The following is a 21183-nucleotide window of genomic DNA, read 5'->3' on the forward strand; positions in this document are numbered from 1 at the left end:
AAAATCCCTAATACCTCCATTCTAGTGACATTTCTTTTGCTATCACACAAGGCAAGAGACAGGACTGTCCCCTCTCCTCCATAATTATTTTTTTTGTTTTGGACCCGCTAGTGGCTGCCATTCCAATGCCCCCATGATCCATTACATACACACTTCCATAGGGGAACATTAATCTATGTATTAGGCCAACAACATCCTAGCCACCCTTCCAGGCCTGATTTACTTGATAACAACCCTGATCAAGGTGATCAATTCCTTCTCCATTTTCTCAGATTACAATATAAACTGATCTAAATGTAAAGTAATTCCAATGATGGCATCCACATCCAGCACTTCTTTAGAAGCATTACCCTTTTAGTGGCTAACATCTATTCTTAAATATCTAAGAATCTCCTCAACCAATGGTTACAAAACATGATTCAAGGTACTATACCCCCCATTTTGGACAAAGGAGGAATTTGCTGTTGGTACAAACTATAACTATCAATTTGGAGTACAATCCAGAACATAAAAATGAATATTGTGCCACAGTTTGTGTAAGTCTTCAGTAGGCTCCTCCAGAAGATGCAACTCACTGACTAACATGCATGCTGTAGCCTTGTATGAAAAGGTAATCTATAAATTGGACAAAAACCTACAGCAGTTCGGGGAAGAATGGGGTCCTTTCCGAACTTAGTTGTTACTCCCTGTTTCTTCTGAGAAATGTATCTTCTGTGATGAGATATACTGATTGTATCATGCAGTATTTTCAATCCTCCTCCCGCTCGCACAGGATCACTGGACATAGTTAGCCTAGTGCTTCCCATGTCTGATAAATGCCAGAACAGATGATAGATGTACACAAGTATTACTAGGCCTGAGTGGCACCGGCATCTACATTGGTTTTGCACATGTACTGATGTGTTTAAATGCTAATAAAGAATTGGAATACAAAAAAAAGGAAATTACAAAATTGATACCAATCGTCATGCAGCCTGATTCTAACTCTGTGCCTCAACCACATTGCAACTATCTGCAGAGGCTCCATTTTCATTTTAGTTCTGTCTTTGATCGAGGGGATGATGGTGAGGGAGATGTCTTGATCTCCCCTTGTTATACAGATCATGCCTTATAACTTGAATTACAAGATGCCAGTGGACTTGGTTCCTTCCTTGAGACAGAGCCTGTCTTGCCATATAGGCCGAAGTGCTAGATGTACAGATGCTGTACTTTCAGATTAAAACAAATGTTTTGGCACAAAGCTTTGCAGCCTGGACCAGCAACATCTGAGCCCTTGCTCTCATTTAATGATTTAGTAATACTGTCACTGATACTCTGATGGCTACCTTGTTGAAATCATCTTCTTGACCATTTGATAGCAAACAGGTTGCGTGGTGACATTGCCCGGCTCCTGGTAACCCAGATTTTATCACTGTGCACGCTACTCGGAAGAGTCTCATCTTACAGACCATAGCCAGTAAGGTGAATTTGTTATAGAATCAAAGAATAATTGCCTTTGGCAAACATTATTACTTCTGCAAGCCTAGCAGGCCAGTAGGGGTTCCACTATCCAACTCCTCTCCACCTACTACAAAGATTAACACACTATTTCTATTTTCGCTCAGTGGTTCATGTTCAACCAGTGGAGGACAGGATCCAGCACTTCCTCCCAGGATTGCAGTCAATCCATCATATTCAACAAATGGGTCTTGCAGATTGCTGAAAAAGGAAACAAACTACTTTTTCTTTCCTCCTCACTCACATATCCATCCGCACTGGAACGAGTTTCGGAAAGAACATTTGTCCTTAATGCTACAGAAGTAAAGCATGCTGCTTTGCAAGGATGTCATAGAGAGGGTATCCGACGCAGAGAAAAGTAGGGGTTGCTTTGCCTTCCACTTCCTTGACCTAAAAAAAGAATGGAAGCCTCTGGACTATTTTTGACTCCTGAACGCCTTCCTGTGGAAGGACAAATTTAAATTTCCCATTTCCTTTACACTTAATCCTGAAAACAGGTGAGGTTGGCTCTGAGGCTTTAGTGCCTCTAATCCTTCTGCATCCTCCTTGTAAACTATGCCAGGTGGCATATGCAAGCTCTGCAGTGAAACTTAAAGTCCCAGCATAAAGGCTACCTTTCAGACATGATCAAGTTCTCAGAGGGGAGATTATCCCAACTGTGCAGTGGTAGCTGATCAATCACAATCTGTGTTGCAGCATGCCTCTCTACCCCCCTCAGTCAGAGCTGACAGTGGTAATGCAAGCATCCTGCTGGGTTAAGTGAGGGTGAATACATGGAGGGAGTGGAGTTCATAGGACTCTAGTCTCAAGGGAGAGTTGGCTCCATTTCATCATATTTGAGCCACAGGTCATTCATCTGGTCCTTTAAGATTTCCTGATGTCCATCAGGTGGAAGCTTGTGCCAATTCTCACAGACACCACTGCTGTGCGACACTGCAACAAGCAGAGCAGCATGTGGTCCTGTATCAAGAAAGATTTGGATCTCCTAATGTGGCTGGGACACAAGGATATCTTCCTCGTCACCAAACATCTGACAGGGTCCCTGAATGCCAGAAGGGATGAACTAAGCAGACATTGTCTTTCAGATCAGGAGGATCACCCATATTCCAAATGCTGGCTCTATCTTATTGCCACTGTTGAGAACACACAGCATCTAACATTTTAGGACTTGGAGTTGTCACAAGATCACTCAATGAATGAAGCATTCTGGCTGGAATGGAACAAGGGACTCTGGTATGCCTACCCGCTCTACCTATTCTGCCTTGAATTCTGAGGAAGACCAAGAATGGCTGATCCAAGTCATCCCCATGGCCCGCTATTGGGCCAGGAAAGTGTGTTATCTGAAGCTTCTGAGCATGAGCATCTTCCCTCTAATTAAGCTACCAATTCTGGAGAACCTCCTGTCCCTCCCAGGCCTTCACCCGTATCTGTGCAACTTACACTTCCATGCATGGAGACTGAGTGGCTGCCACTGACTGCTTTTGAAATTCTTCTTGAAGTGGCGAATGTCATCTTGGCTGTCAGATATCCCTTCACAAAATCCATGTATGCTGGGTGCTGAAACAAGGTTGTGACCTGGTGTGGTGCCTGGGACTTTTACCCCTTGTAGGTGAAGTTGTCAGACATCCTTTTGTCTGTTGTGCCTTTGGCCTAGCAAAGCCTTACAGTGGGCAAAGTAAAAGGTTATGTGTTGGCCATTTCAGCCTTTCTAACTTTGCCAAACCAACCATGCTCATTTAAATTACCTGCTGTGATGAGGTTTATTAAAGCTTGTACACAAATGTTTCTGCCCAAGCTCATTGTGATGTCACAGTGGGGCCTTAACTTGGTCTTAACATTCCTCATCCATATGCCCTTCAAGCCTATGCACACTTACTGGCAGCATCTCCTGATCTTCAATCCCTTTGTGATGCCAAAGGGGACCTTAGCTTGGTCTTAACATTCCTCATCCATACGCCCTTCAATCCTATGCACACTTGCTGACTGTATCTCCTGACACTGAAGACTGTCATCTTCATTGCAATTATGCCTGCTCAATGCATGAGTGAACTGAAGTAATTTTTTACACAATTTATAATGCAATCGCCTCACAAAACTTTTTCCCCGGACAAATTGGCGCTGAGGACTCAGGTGGCCTTGTTACTAAGAATTGTGACTCCCATTCACATAGGGTAGTTGATCACTCTACTGATGTTCTTTTCTTCTAAAAGCCTTCAAAAGAGTAGGACAGGCACCATTGATGAGACCCCTAAAGGGCTTTAAGTTTTTTCATTTATTGCACCATTGAGTAGGCGATCAACTTTTTGAGGGGTTTTCTGGATTAAAAGAGGGCAGGCTGTGCAAAAGAGGACCCTGCTGAGGTCAATGGTCCTATTTGTTCAGATTTGCTAGAAGCTGTCATTATATATTCTCACCAGAAAAATGTTCATTTCATTATTATAAATCAATAAAGTTTTCATCAATGTTGACCATTATTTCTCTGATCACTCTGAGTGTGAACCTGTAACCAGCACTCTAGAGTGGCTTCAAAACTTAGGGGGTCATTCTGACTTTGGCGGGCGGCGGAAGCCGCCCGCCAAAGTTACCCCGTCGAAAGACCGCTCCGTGGTCAAAAGACCGCGGGGGTCATTTCGACTTTCCCGCTGGGCCGGCGGGCGACCGCCAAAAGATCGCCCGCCGGCCCAGCGGGAAAGGCCCTGCAACAATGAAGCCGGCTCCGAATGGAGCTGGCGGAGTTGCAGGGGTGCGATGGGTGCAGTTGCACCCGTCGCGATTTTCACTGTCTGCAATGCAGACAGTGAAAATCCTTGTGGGGCCCTGTTAGTCATGCCACCAGGGGCCCCATGACACCCGTTCCCGCCATCCTGTTTCTGGCGGTGAAAACCTCCAGAAACAGGCTGGCGGGAAGGGGGTCGAAATGGAGGATTCCCCCAGCCGGGGGAAATCCGGCGGAAAAACGCCGGACCCGGCTGGGCGACCGCGGCTGTAATAAGAAATGAAGCACCGCCAGCCTGTTGGCGGTGCTTCAGCCGGCCTCCACCCTAGCGGTCATAGACCGCCAGGGTCGGAATGAGGCCCTTAATTTGCTTTTTTAAAGAGTGCAAGCCTAACTGAAGGCTGGCAGTTAGGTTGCTTGGGAGCTCATTGTACATTCATAGTTTTGAATGTATGCACACATGCAGTTCAGGTGGGCATACAAATCCACTGCAAATACTTTCAACTTTCTATTTAGATCAGCTACTCTGCAGAAAACTTCATCTTGGAAGAAACTAGCTGCAGATAAAAACATGTTTGTTCTTTGAGACTCACATACTCTTCAATTTGTTCTTTCGTCCATCCCTTTAGCCCTTGTTCTGGTTAAACCACAGATAACACATTGAAGATCGTCTGCTTTCTGAGCAGGTGTTGGAGATGGATGAGGGGTAGCCATAGATCTTCTAAGCGGATGGGCATTGGGTTTGGTTGTCGTCGCTTTCTCAGAAGACTCAGAATCTTGTTGTGATTCACTGGTTTCTGCTATTTTTTGACAAATCTTTTCCAGGCTTTTTACCTCTTTGATCCTCTTTGCCCATCAGTTTCAATATTTTGTGAACATTGTCTTGCTGTTTTTCTGCAGCATCTCAAACTCTCTTCTGTCCAGCCACAGTTGATGATAGCTTTTCTTTTTGATTAGTTTGGCATATGTCACATTTTTCTTTGTTGAAGGAGTCCTCAGATTTTGCAGTTACAAACATTCTGGTAGGAGGTAAAGATCCTCTGCTACACTCATGTTTACGAATTTGAATCAATAGAAATATGAAACAAAAACAATATTACAATAAATTACCAATATGATAGCTAAAAGACATCATTATAGAACCACCATTTTGAAAAATTGGCAGAAGGTTGCTCTGAGGATTTATTTTCTGTTTCCATATCACTACGTGACACCCAAAACCTATGTTGTGACACCAAAATGAAGTTAATCAGTCACATGGTTTCTGAAATATTACATCATCACTGCAACATATCCACCATTTTTAAAAATGTCATCCAGAAATATTCAGCCAGGATCAGCAATGTCTACCCAAGCTAAATTACATCTCTAATGATACAAAAACACAAATCAAAAAAGAAAATCTTAGAACAACAATTTGTTTACGGAGGTATGTCAGAGGATGGGATTATAATAGCCAACTAAATCATCTGGCAGAATTTCCACTTCACCTGTCACATGGGGGATGAAATAAGCAGCACTGTTGATTATACAAGTGACTTTATTTGATGAATGTCTGCAAATAGCAAAGTGCTGACAGAAAGGGGGACTATGCCTGCTGGTCATTCCATAAAACAGCCATCCAATGGGCAGGAATAATTCCACAAAAATGAACCATTATGCAAAGTCCAACAATAACCTCCTTTGGTTGTTATAGTACATTCAAGCAGCAGTCATAATTTTAGTCAGCGTCACAGAGAAATAGGTCCTCGTCTGTAAATAAAGCACCTCTTTAGGGAATCTCATGAGGCTTAAAGTGACTTATTCAAACAATAAGCAGTCTCCATTAATTTATGGTCAGGCTCAACCAGTTGGTGCTCGCAGTGTAGCCATCATATGGTTCATTATTTGCTATTGTCAACCATTGACCAGTGTGATTGATTATATATTAATCATGAATGTGAGCAGACAGCTGCAGAAAGATGCATATATACATCGAGGTATGCTCATATTCATGTCAAAAAAAGAAACATTGTGACATTTGATATTTTCCAAATATTCTAAAACTCTGAGATTGAGAACAATTGTTTCTCTGCCTTTGTCCTCACCAACCACAGGGATAATTGTGTTAAGGGATCGTTTGCGGATACTCGAAAATCTATGGATATTTGACTTGCTTCAAGGGTCTTCACAAACTTTTCAGGCAGAACATTTTTCCATCCTTAGCCGCACATGTTCAGGAAATGTTTTGAAAGGATAAGCTTTCGGGATTCAGGGAGCTAGAAAAGGAAGAAAGGCTTCTGGGAAAAAGGTAGGGTATTGAAGGTCCGGTGTAGAGCGGAATAGGGGTTTCAAACAAATCTATGCAATTGAAAAGAATAAGAAAAGATTTTCAAACAGGGCTCAAAAAGCTCTGCTGTAAGATATCGCAGTAGTTTAGAGTGCTTGTGAAGGATATCTGTATGTAACCTGCAGGACGCCGCTTTGAACCTGTGCAGGTGCAGCTTAGCCTTTCATCTATAAGATGTCCACACTTAGCTCCAGCTGAAACTGGCTATTGTAAAATTTTATGTTAGCGTCTCATCTTTGTAGCTCTGAAGAAGTGACAGACTCATGTCAACATGCCTGTTTTCTCTTTATTCTACTCAAAGTTGTAAAATCAGTACCATCCTATCTTTCACAGAATTGAAGGACTGAGTGTACAGTCATTCACATATCAAGCATTACAGGATGCGAACATTAGTTCTTCTGGAGTCCCACAAATTGTTATCACTGAGGCAGGTATTACTATAGGGGAGCGAAATGCAGGTCTGTGCAAATCAAAAGCTGCTGTGCCAGAGTCGGTCGGTGTGAAAGCTGCAGCCTTCTTTGCTTCTCAGGGTGCACGTTGAGTAAGTGTGAGGTTAGCAATATTTTAAGGGTACAAGGGTAGTGGCGGTCAAGGTGCCGCACCTCCGTAACGTTACAATTAGTAATAAACAACAAAGTTAGAAGATATGAGAGACTGGTGCCATGTTGGTCTAGTGCCCAACTACCCAATAGGCACTGAGAGTTGTGTATCAAGACACACAATGACAATTATTACAAGATGACCAAGGCACTCAGAGGAGCAAAGTTCAGCAAAGTTTGTAGGAGAAGGTATCCCTGGTCGTGTGAGTCCAGAAGCGGAGAAGAAAGCGTTGATTCCAAGTTGGTGTTGAGTAATGTCTTTATTCTTAGACATAGTTTGTCGTAGGTAAGTTACGTCTTGCAGAAAAACAGCCAACACGTGTTTCCTCACACAAGTGACTTTATCAAGGCTGGGCCCGTCCGGCCAAGGAAAGTGAGACCGCAATCGGTATGTAGGAAGGTAGTAGGTATGTGCTGAGCCTGGCAAGGTCAGTGTTTGATCTTCACGTAAACAAAACGACGCGTTTCTACGGACGGATCAGTGGGCCTTGCATTTCGACTCAGGACGTTGCTTGGAGGCTTATCAGGGCTTCCTTCGTTTCGTTTACGTGAAGATCAAACACTGACCTTGCCAGGCTCAGCACATACCTACTACCTTCCTACATACCGATTGCGGTCTCACTTTCCTTGGCCGGACGGGCCTGGCCCAGCCTTGATAAAGTCACTTGTGTGACGAAACACGTGTTGGCTGTTTTTCTGCAAGACGTAACTTACCTACGACAAACTTTGTCTAAGAATAAAGACATTACTCAACACCAACTTGGAATCAGCGCTTTCTTCTCCGCTTCTGGACTCACACGACCAGGGATACCTTCTCCTACAAACTTTGCTGAACTTTGCTCCTCTGAGTGCCTTGGTCATCTTGTAATAATAGTTTAAGGGTGGTAGGGCATGGGAAGGCCAGTGGCTTGGCTACGCCTGTGTACATAATTATAATGAGATGGCTTTTGACGGCAGAGTTTTTTTTGCCAGTTTAAAATAAAGAGTTCATTTAGATTGCTGTCAGAGAAAGACTACCCAAAAATGCAAGCGTTATCGGTATAGGTATTTTTTCTTTCCTGTTAATAGAGGGAGAACCTTCACCAGAACCTTCAGAATGCTGCTGCCACAGACTTTGCATGCTGATTCGCTGAGCGATTGTGGAACATTGACAAGTTCTGAATATTTCGAAAATTCGAGAGTGCTTTGCACAAGTCTGATGCTGACTGTACGTTAAAATGATTGAATGGGGAATAGGTAGAATATTTAACTGCATTTAAACCCAATAAGTAAAACACTATCATATGTTGAGTTGCATTTGATTGTAGCCTTATTAATACAATATTTATTCAGTAGTCATGAGTATATACCATCAACTTTTTATAATGTATGTAGATTGTGAAAAACATATATTAATTATTTCTTTGGATAAATTACCTGAGCAACAAATCCTTTCCGACTCCTGCGTGCGTGGTGAAACCTCTTTATAAAGAGTGCAAGGAACTGCCGGTAGATCAGCATCCAGCCGCCCACCACATAGGACCCCTTTCCTTTCAAACCGTCCGTGCTCCCTACAAAATACAATGCAAAATTGTGGTTATCCTTGCTTAAGTTTCGAACTGATGTGTGTTATCATAAATGCTACGCAAAGATTACTTTATTTTTGATAATAGATAGTCTTAGTGCTTAATTTATATAAAAAAGGATAAGTACAGTTGACCAAATTATTTCTTAATAGACCGCCACCCTCTTCCCTCCACTGGTACCACCCACTTCCAAAAATGGAACTGCCCATTTCTTGCATAGAGAAATCCAAGATAGATTGCAGCAAGCAAGCAAAGCAAGCAAACCAGATTCCCAACAAGGGAGTGCGGGTGGTTGTTGCACACTAGAAAATGTTTCCCTTCCAGCACTCCATAGTTGACACACTGTGTAACTCCTTCACAAACTTTCCCATAGAATCATAATTAAAATTGGCACATATGTGGCCAATGCTCTGCGTGACCTGCGAGAGACTAGGGATCAGGTAAGGATATAGTAAAAACACCCTTATGATTCATTGCCTGCCACTGTCTATAACCTTGCACCAACTTCAGCCTGAGCTCCATAGCTGTCAGAAGTGTCATCATGATCAACCATCTCCTTCTGGATTTGCTGGACTCTTTGGAGTAACTAGAGAAATGCCCCATAATACAGTCTGAATGCATGGTCTAATGCAAGAAGACAAAGGCAATGGTGACCTGCAGCCTGTATGGAGCCTTGGGTGTGGGATAATGCAGCAAAAGGTTTGCCTTAATCCTTAATTAAATAGTTTACTTGTGATACAAAGGAGAGGGTGGAGCCATAACCAATCAAAGGTCTCATTTCCATCAAGTCAATTGATGAATGTCCTAGGTTCTAAGGTCATATTTCAGTTGGGTGATAGTTCGGGCTCCACATTACACTAATAAGCTGCTTAGAGGCAATGGAATAGTACACAGGTGTCCAGATCGTGGTGTTTTTCTAGCTTTTAGATGGTCTGGTTGTCATACCGGCATAGGTTTGGGAGATAAGGTTGAAAGATTTAATGAGGTTTAACAGATGGAGAATGTGTTAACAGGAGAGAAAATATGTTGGAACCTTGTGAAATATTGTTGAAAAAGTCAGAAGATGATGAGAAAGATGGAAGAAGACAACTTTGTTACTCTCGGCAAGCAAGAAAGAGGTCCCATCCAAGATAAAACCTTGAACTGCAAAGTTTTTCAGCCTTCCAATTAGCGTATGAGGATGTGGTAATATACCAAGTCAGAACGAAACATCCATTAGCACAATGGCAGTAATTTTGTTTGTGTCATTTGTGTTCTGGTTTTCAGTTCAGATGGTAGTAAATAAGGTTTTGATGAAGCTGTCTGATTGCAGTCTTGTTTTGTGGTTAGAGACTGTAGGACATTGGCTTATTGGTAGTTAGACGTGGCATCCTATTCTCCCTAATGTTTTGCCTTCAACCCTCCTACTTGCTGAGTTTGTTTTTGCTTGATTTAGGATTCTGTACACTTCACCACTGCTAACCAGTGCTGAAGTGCTTGTGCTTTCTCCTTAACACATGGTAGAACTGACAATGGTAGAACTGAGTTAATGCCAATTGGCATATTTAATTCACTTGTAAGTTCCTAGTAAAGTGGCACTACCTGTGCCCATGGCCTGTAAATTAAATTCTACTAGTTGGGCTGCAGCTCTGATTGTGCCACCCCCTAACTAGCACTTTAAACAAGTCTCAGGCCTGCCATTCCAGCCTGTGTGTGCAGTTTTAAACTGCCATTTTGACCTGAAAAAATGACCCTTTTGCCAGTCCCAACCCTTCCTTTTTAATACATATAACACACCCCTACGGTAGGCCCTGGACAGATTAGAGGGCAGGGTTCTATGTATATAAAAATGAGGACATGTACTCTAAAGTTATACTCGTCCTGGTAGTGAAAATTATCTGAAATTCATTTTTCACTCGTGCAAGGCCTACCTCTCCCATAGGACAATATTGGAGTTACCTTATTACATTTAATATGCTGTAATGTCCAAATGGGAACAGGACACCAGTTCATGTTTGAGGTCTTTGGAATTTTGATGAAAATTCCTAACTAATGGTGTAGTCAGACTTTTAATTGAAAAAAGTGAAAATTACCCCTTTAGAAAGTCAGCATTTTCCATCCTTAGCCATTTGGTGCCTGTGGCCAGTCTCTGGGTCAGATGACTGGGTTCAGTTGGTCTTCGTATATTCTTCCTAAATAGCCACACACACTAGGATGCTTAGGTGTGCCTGGATGGTCCATCACTGTCAGATTGGGAGGGAGGAGCTGGGCGGAATCACACTTACACTTAAATAGGTTGTGTCCTGCCTCCACACAAAGGAGGGCATACCCCTGGTAGTTAGTCTGGATCCAGGACAAGAAAGGCAGAGCACCAGTGCATTTCAAAGACAATCATCTAGCAGTTCTCCCACTTTAAAGGCACAATTGGGTATAAATATTGGGCCTCAGGCACCAACTCTTAAGTACACTTCTGGACTGTTGATACTCTGACAGGAAGAATACTCCATCCTGGAGTCATGAAAGTGGGCCTAAGTCATTCTCCCTGTCTGTCTGGATCATGAGAAACCGACGCACCCTCTCAGCTATGTGGCACAACCCGAGCAAAACTGATACATGGATGCCGCTACTTTTATATTTCCCATCGCAATGACTCACATATCCTTGCATCTTGCAACATCATCAGAACCGTCACTGTGTAATGCATCCTCGGTACTGGCCTTATATCCTTCATTGAAGCCAGCCTTGATGACAACAACGGACTCTGTCTCGCAGCCACGCACCACCTCGAAACTGACGCATCGCACCAAATGTGTGACACATCCTTGACACCAGACTTCACATCCAAAGTGCTTGTCAATAGGACCCCGATAATGATGCAAGACATTGCAACCTTACCGTATCTTGGAACCCACGCATCGCTTTGGCTGCGTAATGTTCAATACGATCCTTGCAAGACTTAGCAAACCACGATTGACAATATTTTGATCAGTGGGCCTAATTGGGTCCCTGTATCTGGCCCGCAGTCCATTGAGGCAGGAACTTGTGTTTTGTTCCTGTCCAGCACGACCATATATTCATAGTTGGTGCTTGTGTACAACGCCCACTGGATCGACGCAGCCCCTGTGACATCGTCCTGCCAGCGCTGGATTTCAACGCATAATCCCTGGACCGTCCGAAAACCCCACAATCCAAAGAGGAGCCAAGTCCGAGCACCAGAAATCGACGCAAAGCCTTCCCTGCATGGAAAATAAATGACGCATAGCAGTGTGTGGCATGCGAAATTGAAGTAACCTCCCTGTTTTCCACGCATCTCCACCTCTGCGGTTCCTTGCAGAGATTTTGAACACAAACCAGGTACTTTCTGCTTGCAAGAGAGATTTGTTGCTTTTAAGTTACTAAAGACACTTTATATAATTTCTACAGTGATATTTTCAACTTATACTTATTGCATCTTAATCATTTTGACCTTCATTTATCCAGATAAATATTGTGTATTGTTCTAAACACTGTGTGGTGTATTTTTGTGGTGTTCTACTGTGCTATTGCATTATTTATTGCACAAATACTCTACACATTGCCTTCTAAGTTAAGCCTGACTATTCAGTGCCAAGCTACCAGAGGGTGATCACAGGATAATTTGGATTGTGTGTGACTTACCCCGACTAGAGTGAGGTTCCTTGCTTGGACGGGGGGTAACCTGAATGCCAACCAAAGACCCAATTTCTAACACAGTCTTTCTTTCAGAGGAGCATTACAGTCCTTTTGAGACTTCAGCAGGTTAAATGTACTCAAAAGTTGGGTTGTGGGTCCATTATTAATATCTGGTGCCCACTTTGACACAGGGAAAGGTTCTAGAGGTTTTAATTCACAGAGGTGCTTGGAATTTCCTGCCTCCCTGCTCTGGCCACAGCTTGTCTGCGGTCACAAAATAATTTGTGATGTGCATGTGTTATAGGTGGCAGCCCCTCCCCCTCAACAGGTCAGAGATGGCTCATCCTGTCAATACAGATTTCCCCTTTGTCTCACTGTCTAGGAGCATCACACAAAGACCCACTGCCAGCTACACCTAGTCATGTGACTCAGTTTACAGGCTGCAGGCACCAAATAGTTAGGACAAGAAAATGGCAACTTTCTAAAAGTGACTTTTTCAGAAATATGACTGAAAGTCTCACTTTGCCATTAAAGAGGGTTTTACAATTCTTTAGAGACCAAACACAACATTAATTCTTGCTCCCAATTGAAAGTTCTCCTTTATTAAATGTAATAAGGTAACCCCATGTTACCCTAACAGTGAGATAGGCCTTGCAGTAGTGAAAAATGAATTTAAGAGTTCTTCACTACCAGGACATGTAAGAGTTAAAAGTATATGTCCAACTTTTTAAATACCCTGCACCCTGCTCTGCTGGCTATTTAAGGCTTACACTACTGATGACTTATATGTATAAAAAAGTAAGGCCTGCCAAAAGTTTTATTTTGCTAGGTTGAAATGGCAGTTAAGAACTGCACACACTGGCTACAATGGCAGGCCTGACACATGTTTAAAGGGCTCCCTAAGTAGGTGGTGCAATAATTGCTGCAGGCACGCTAGTAACATTTATTTTACAGGCCCTGGGTACAAGTTGTACCCCTTTACCAGGGAACTACCAGTAAATTAAATAGGCTAATTGGGTGCACTCCACATTTACCATGTTTAAAGGCAAGAGCACAAGCATTTTAGCACTGGTTAGCAGTGGTAAAGAGTGCAGAGTTCTAAAGTCAGCAAAAACAAAGACAGCCTAATTTATGAACTATTAAGACACAATCAGCACATAACAAGAGCAATGTCGATGATATCAGAAATAGGATGTAGTCCCAACTCCAAGACCATCGCGGCAAGAGGCATGCCCAGACTGAGTTTTAGGAGGGATCTTCAAAAATAATTCACAGTAATTTGCAATTGTTTAGTATAGTTGCATCCCCATACCTAAGCATTATATGTTGCTGAACCGACAGCTTTCTGCCTACAAAACTTAGGAAATAACACTTAATATTAGTCAGCTGGTTGTCTACCTGAGCCACCGAATGGCTCAATGAGCATTTCAAGTTAGTTAATGCCTTATCAATATGATCTGAACAACTCAGCTTATAGGTGAAACGGATCCCCAACTGGACTTTTTCAATAGGGTGTCTGCATACCACTGGATTCCTCTTAAGAGCTAGCAATGGAAACATAGCCATGATTTTTGTGCTTGGGTGCACTCATGAAGCCATGCAAAAGACACCATCAATTTACTAAACAATCTAGGGACCGGTGTGCAACATTAAATTGTGCTATGCTATGTAGCCACCATGAGGCCGTTAGTGGATGAGGGCCTATATGTGCACTGTAGAACTGAAGAAGGTCTTCTACTTCTCAGCTGTCAAGCGGGAAAAAGTCCTGCCTCACTTTCACACCTTCTTGAAGTAATGCAATAGTCAAAATATGCTATCCTGCGGATTTGAACTGTTTTGATGGTTGATATTTAATCAACTCCACCGTCAATATGGCCCATAAACATTGTTTCCAATTAAAGTTCACTTGTTGTTTATAGAAGACATCCGAATGTTAACCAACTAAGTACTTTCATGCACATGTTTGGCTGTGCCTTGGCGTTTTGTGTAAAAAAGCATCAGTTTCTGAAAAGCATTTTTTGAAAAAAGATGTTTGTTTTGTCCTATAGATATCACACTCAATAAATGCAGAGCCCTCAAATATTGAAGAAGAGGTGAGATGAGTTCTGTTGGAAGCAAGAGTTAAATAACTGTACTTGATAGCGTTTCGAAGGGAGTGACACTCTTTTTTTTCCAAATGTTTAAGAGGGGATATAACAGTAAAAATAACAGTAAGTAGAAGGGATATGTCCACGCTAAATAAAGAGGCAGACTGGTGATTGATGCACCACCAGTGACAACCACAGTGGTCATTACTTGGAGTAGACTAATAAGAGAAATAGGGTGGGATAAGCGACTGTCACCAAAGACTCCCCTGTGGCTGTGAACAAACCCAGGGCCCAGCCAATGCACTTACCGGTTCCGGAAATGAAACTTGATTGGCTCCTCTACCCTAGGGGATGTACGGGATGCAAATGGCATGGTTCCCTTTGAGCACTTGAGGAAGGAGTATGACATGCCACTAAATCAGCTGTTGAAATACTTGCAGCTATGCCATGCACTACAGGCCCAGGTCTCCCCTGGGGAAGAGACTGAGAAGAGGTGAGTCTGCCTGAAGGGCCCTGATCCACGCTATTACTGATTTAGAGACATTTTAAAAAACTGTTTTTATCTGCACTTATTTTAAGGGTGTTTTTTAAAATATTTTGAGGCAGTCCCAATCACTCGTGTTTAGTAGTGATATTGGCTATTTTCTGTTAGGGCTTTGGGCTACATTTTGTTTTTTTGCTTTTTTCTGGTAGGGCTTTGAGGTACATTCTGTTTCTATTTCCTATATTCCACTACTAGCTGTCATTTTGTTTGGGCTGCGTTATAGTGGCTATTCTCTTTTACACTATTTATCAGGCTGATGGACTGGGCACTCCGATTGCGTGCCGAAAGGCAAGCCTGTCTGCGCCCGTCAATGCCCGTCTGGGACCAGGGGCCAGGGACTCCGCTTGTCAGGATACATGTACGAGAAGCTGTACTTCTGTTAAGCTCCTTGCCTTAAACAGTTCCCTTAGGGGTGAATGCTATCATTCCATTGATTGTGGGAATGCCCATTTGACCTGCCAACACTGTCCCTTCGCTCTGTTAGGGAATATTACCTTGCATGTTAAACCTGTGCTTGAGGGCAGTCTTAAGTTGTTTCTAATCAATTGTTATGTGGTTATAGGTTGAGTCCAACCCTGACCTTGCCCAGGCACTTCTCAACAACTACTGCATTTGTAGGAAAGATTGTCCCAATAAAAGAGGAGCTGGGGTGGCTATCATTCTTAAATCCCCCTTCACATGCTGACCAACTCTTATCCACTCCCTGATTGTGAAAATCTAGTGTTCTCTATTTCTTTCTCTACCACCTATACATTTTCTGGTATGTTAATTTACCGACCACCAGGGAACGGCAAGGAATTTATGAATGCCCTTCCAGAGAAGATTGCTAATTTTTTTAGCTTCAAAATCTAGCTTCACACTTTTAGGTGACCTCAATTTTAATTTCGAAGATGTGGCAGACAAGCAAGCCACTGAGGTTACTCAAGATCTTCTGGCAATTGGGCTTGCTCAAAGGGTATACGAGATAACAGACTCAAAAGGTAACCTGCTTGACCCTACTTTACCTAATGAGGACAACTTAGTAAGCATAAAACCCTTCCCAGTTATTTGGTCGGACCACTTGCTAGTTCCTTTTAGGATTACTTCTCCTCAGCTCCCCCCATTGTCACGTCCTTCTTGTCATTTAAACGAAGATGGTCTAAGCTTAACATTGACGATCTAACCTCTGCTCATATTAATACTAGAGTTGTTATGAATACAGACCCTTCCATAGCCTATACCGAGTTCACTCACTGGCTTATTCAATCTCTGGATTTAGTGTGTCCCACCACTAATCAAGCCACACATCAGCAGGTCATCTGAGCTCCTTGGTATACTCCTCAACTTAGACTTTTAAAACAAGCCTATAAAAGAGCTGATAGATACTGGAGAAGGAACTATTCATTGCCAGTGAAGACCAAATATAGGGAAACTGTTAGGAAGTACCATTTGGAAATCCTGACCACCAAAGTAGCTTACTATTATAGTAAAATACAGACAGCTTTGAATGGGCCGAGAGAGATGTTGCAGATGCAAAAAACTCTTCTAAAACCTGTCTGTAACTCTCCAATTCAAGCACCCTTGACCCTGCATTGTAATAATATGGCCAAGTTCTGGAAGGAAAAGATAGATGATATTTACTCCTCACTCCCAGGTTTAGAGTCAGCCCCTGGAACCAAGGTTCACAGTAAGGCCCAGTTAAAGGACAAGGAGATACTTTCAGGCTTTCCAGAAACCACTCTGGAAACACTTTTTTCACTCCTTAATAAGTTGAAGTCAGGCTCGCTCCTTGATCCAGCTTCTCCTTCTGTCTTTTTAAAATCTTTGATGTGATTAGACCCTTCCTTTTAGCTGTTCTTAATCTGTTGTTGGCCTACAGGAATGGTGCTGGTTGCCTGGAAGCATGCAATGATAAGATCCCTATAAAAAAGGCCAACCTGGACCCGTTGGGGCCTTGGTATTATAGGCGTATTTCACTCTTGCCTGGGCCAAGCAACATCCTTGAGAAATATGTAAATAGACAGCTTTTGGATTTTCTTGCGGAACATGACTCACTTCATCCTACTCAAACACGATTTAGACCTCACCATTTTACAGAAACAGCTCTTTTGGCAGCGGTGGAAGAAGCAAAAAGACTTCTAGATCAAGGATGTGTGGTTTCTGTCATCCTCCTGGACCTTAATGCTGCCTTCTCTCACTGAAATCATTCCTCAATCAGAGAATGTTCCCAGTATTAAATCGTGACTGTAGATCAGATCCCATGCTGGTCAACTGTGGGGTCTCTCAGGATCCTTGCTGAGCCCCACCCTTTTTAATGTTTACATGCTCCCTTTGGCTGAGGTCATCCTTGCACATGGTACCTCGCTAGTATCGTATGCTGAAAATACCTAACTTATTTTTTTGGTGAGCCATTTAAAGGACGATCAACCTCCCTTTCTTGGTTCCTGCATTACAGATGTAACTGAACTCAATGGGGAGAAGACAAAGCTCCCAATTCTGTGTAGCCCATCTCCAAATAGGATAAATCTGGGATGGCCTAATGATTTAAGCGCCCCACCAACCCCAAAGCCGGACATAAGAAGCCTAGGTGTTTGGTTGGACAAAGACTTGACCATGAACACCCAAGCAACAAAAGTGGCTATCTGCTATGGGATGTTGAGAGCTCTTGGGATAATGTTTTACCTTCTCCTGTCAAAAAGGCTAGCAGTCCAAGCACTCATTAAGGCATGACTGGACTATGGAAATGTGCTATATTTGGGTGCTCCCAAACCAACAGTTGACAAAATACAAGTGGTGCAGAATGCTGCTGCCTGTCTTCTATGTAACATCTCTAAATTTCACTCCGCCTGATAAGCTCTAAAGTTGCTAAACTGGCTGCCAGTTGTTCAAATAATGAAATTTAAATCTCTATTGTTAAAAATTGTATCTCTAGTTGGCAGAGGTATACACCTTTGTCCAAGTAGGGACCACAATCCTAGTCAGGGTAAGTCACACACAATCCAAATTATCCTGTGCCCACCCTCTGATAGCTTGGCACTGAGCAGTCAGGCCTAACTTAGAAGGCAATGTGTAGAGTATTTGTGCAATAAATCCTACAGTAGCACAGTGAAAACACCACAAACATTCACCACACAAGTTTAGAATAATAGATAATATTTATCTCAATAAAATAAGGTCAAACAACAAATATTCAATAAGCACAACTTGAAATATCACTTTTAAAAGGTTAAAAGAGTCTCAATTCTTAGAAGTAAGCAGTTGTCTCTTAGTTACACACAGTACCTGTATGCGTCAAAGATAATTATGTAAGGAGACCGCAGAGGAGGAAATGCATGGAAAAACAGGGAGTTGCGCTGAACTTTCCGACGTGGCACAGATGATGCGTTGTTTCTTTCCATGCTGCAATGGGTTTACGTCATTTTTCGGCGCCCAGTCTTGGCTCCTCACTGCGGTGCAGGATATTTTGCCACCCACTGCATCAATCCTGTAGGTGATGCATCGAATTATCCATTGCAAGGCAGTCGCTGCTTGGAATTTCTAGTCGGGAAGTCGGTGCTGCATTGTTCCGGTCCACTGTGCGGTGATTTCTCTGTCGCAATGCATGCTTTGCGTCGATTTCGGCAGGCGATACATTGATTTTCGATGCACAAGGAGTTTCCTGAAGAGATGAAGTCTTTTTGGCCCTCAGACTTCAGAGAACAGGAGGCAAGCTCAATCCAAGCCCTTGGAGAGCACTTTTGGGGAAGGCAGAGTCCTTCTCAGCAAAGTCAGAGGCAAGCAGGGCTGCAGGGCAACAGCAGAATAGCTGTCCTTCTTGGCAAAGCAGTCCAGATGAATCCTTTGGGCAGCTCTACTGACCGGGTCCAGGTGTAGATCCAGAAGTGTCTGGTTTGGTGGGGTCAGACACCCAATTTATATACCCAAAAATGCCTTTGAAGTGGAGGAGACTTCAAAGAGTGGTTTTGAAGTGCACAAGTTTCCCTTTCAGTTCAGTCTTATCTGTCAGGGTCCCAGTAGTGGGGCGGGATTAGCTGTCCATTGTGTGAGGGCAGGGCACTGGCCTTTGAAATGTAAGTGTCAGGCCCTCCACCCTTCCAGCTCAGGAAGAACCATTCAACATGCACATGAAAGCAGGTGTGGCTGAGTGTCCTGTGTTTGTGGTTGTCTGGGTGAAATGCACAAGGGATCTGTCAACCAGCACCAAACAGAGGTAGATTGGAGACAGGCTGTAAGGCACGGATGGTTTTAAGTGCAGATAAATGCTCACTTTTTAAAAGTGGCATTTCTAATATAGTAATATAAAATCCAACATCACCACTAAGCAGGATTTTCCATGACCATTCTGCCCATACTAAATATGACCTGGTCACTCCTTTCAGATCAGAATCTACCACTCAAAAAGTATATGACCTAATGCTAGTCTATGAAAGGAGTAGGCCTCACAGTAGTGGAAACTGAATTTAGGCGTTTTTCACTAGCAGGAAAAATAAAACACATATGTACATGTCCTGCCTTTTACCTACATAGCACCCTACCCTATGGGCTATGTACGGCCTACCTTAGGGGTGACCTATATGTAGAAAAAGGGGAGTTTAAGGCTTGGCAAGTACTTCTAAATGCCAAGTGAAGTGGCAGTGAAATCGCATACACAGGCCTTGCAATGGCAGGCCTGAAACATGGTTAAGGGGCTAGTTATGTGGGTGGCACAATCAGGGCTGCAGGCCCACTAGTAGCATTTAATTTACAGGCCCTGGGCACATGTAGTGTACTTTAATAGGGACTTATAATTAAATCAAATATGGCAATTGGAGATGAACCAATGTTACCATGTTTAAGGGAGAGAGCATATGCTCTTTAGCACTGGTTAGCAGTGTTAAAGTGCGTAGAGTCATAAAACCAGCAAAACAGTGTCAGAAAAGTGGAGAAAGGCAAAAATTGGGGATTACCACCCTAAGGCTGTCAGGTCTAACATCTATGCATTGCTCGCAAATTACTCACCCTGATGGTTCCCAAGATTGGGACTGCATGGATCACTCCTTATATCCCTACAAGATGCTTGCATTCTTCCAACACCTGCCTAGCTATGGTTCCGCCGATCCAGAGAGCGAGAAGAGGTGTCCGATCTTTCTAGTACAATGTTTCCAAGCTATGGAATCCTATGCCTACTACCCTGCAGACTGTGAATTGGAATTGCCATTCTGCAAACAGCTAAAGACCTGGCTGTTCACACAATCTTTTTGATCGCCTGACTCTGATGGCAGATGTTTAACATCATCACCGCTGTGTAATGAGGAGTACACCATAGTGCTGAAATACCCTAAAGTAGCTATGTGCTTTATAAGTGCCTAATACAATACAATAAGATAATATAATACTATGAAAGAGCCCCCCTTGGAAGCACAACTGCTGGATAAACACATAGCTACCAAGACCATTTCACCACAAACGGCACATTAATGACAAACACACAAGGAGAGCTGAGCAAACTTAGAGCCCTTTGCAAGCAGATCCAGGAGATATAGATGACGACTGGAGGGACGCCCTATTGTTCCCCAAGAATTGGCAATACAGACATACTTTGTCCTGTTTCAAATTAAAATATTACATAGTATATACTACAATAGAATCATGGTACATAAAATAGGAAGTGGGGAGATGATAGGTGATTATAAGCCTGCGTCTAGCAGGGATACTTCTTCCATATGAACTGGGACTGACGACTGCTATTGTCGATCTAGAAGGGGGTGCGGACTCGGTTTAAGGCCGGAGGTGGAACACAGGTAGAGGGGCAGCCATATCAGTAACTGCTGGGTGTGTAGAAGGACTCAGATATTAAATTGTATCAGAAGACATTGTCAATCTGAGATTCGTCAACGTAGTATTGGTAAACCCATATTGCCCAAAAATTAGCCCATAACTTCACATCAAATTGCTTATTATTAAATTAGCCAATCCAGCCAGGTTAGTGATTCAATGAGAATTTATTTTTCCGGTAAATAGATGAAAGACAGAGCATCACTAAGGCACACGTGGATGAAGGGCAAGCGCCAATCTAGGATTCCTGCTGGCCAGAAGAGAAATTGTGTGGAAATGAGGGAAAGAAGATAGGTCATGGATGCAGGACTGGGTAAAGGAAATGAGTAGGTGACTAGCAGTAGAAAGACTAGTGTACAAGGGCTGAGAATGCCTCAAGAAATTTTGCAAAATATGACATTGTTGGGAGGTGGATGAGGGCTA

At 42.9% G+C, this 21183-nt stretch overlaps 1 protein-coding gene across 3 annotated transcripts in view; it reads right to left on the reverse strand.

Moving 5' to 3' along the window:
* LOC138299526 (phospholipid-transporting ATPase ABCA1-like) overlaps nt 1–21183 on the reverse strand; it is a 2649159-nt gene that overhangs the window by 1176526 nt on the left and 1451450 nt on the right. For all 3 annotated transcript variants that reach the window (XM_069237840.1, XM_069237822.1, XM_069237830.1), the window contains one exon: nt 8558–8691. In XM_069237840.1, the coding sequence (XP_069093941.1) occupies nt 8558–8691 (134 nt within the window). The remainder of the gene's footprint in view (nt 1–8557; nt 8692–21183) is intronic.

The sequence above is a fragment of the Pleurodeles waltl genome, chromosome 1_2 (assembly GCF_031143425.1).
Source record: "Pleurodeles waltl isolate 20211129_DDA chromosome 1_2, aPleWal1.hap1.20221129, whole genome shotgun sequence".
In the NCBI taxonomy this organism is placed as follows: Eukaryota; Metazoa; Chordata; class Amphibia; order Caudata; family Salamandridae; genus Pleurodeles; species Pleurodeles waltl.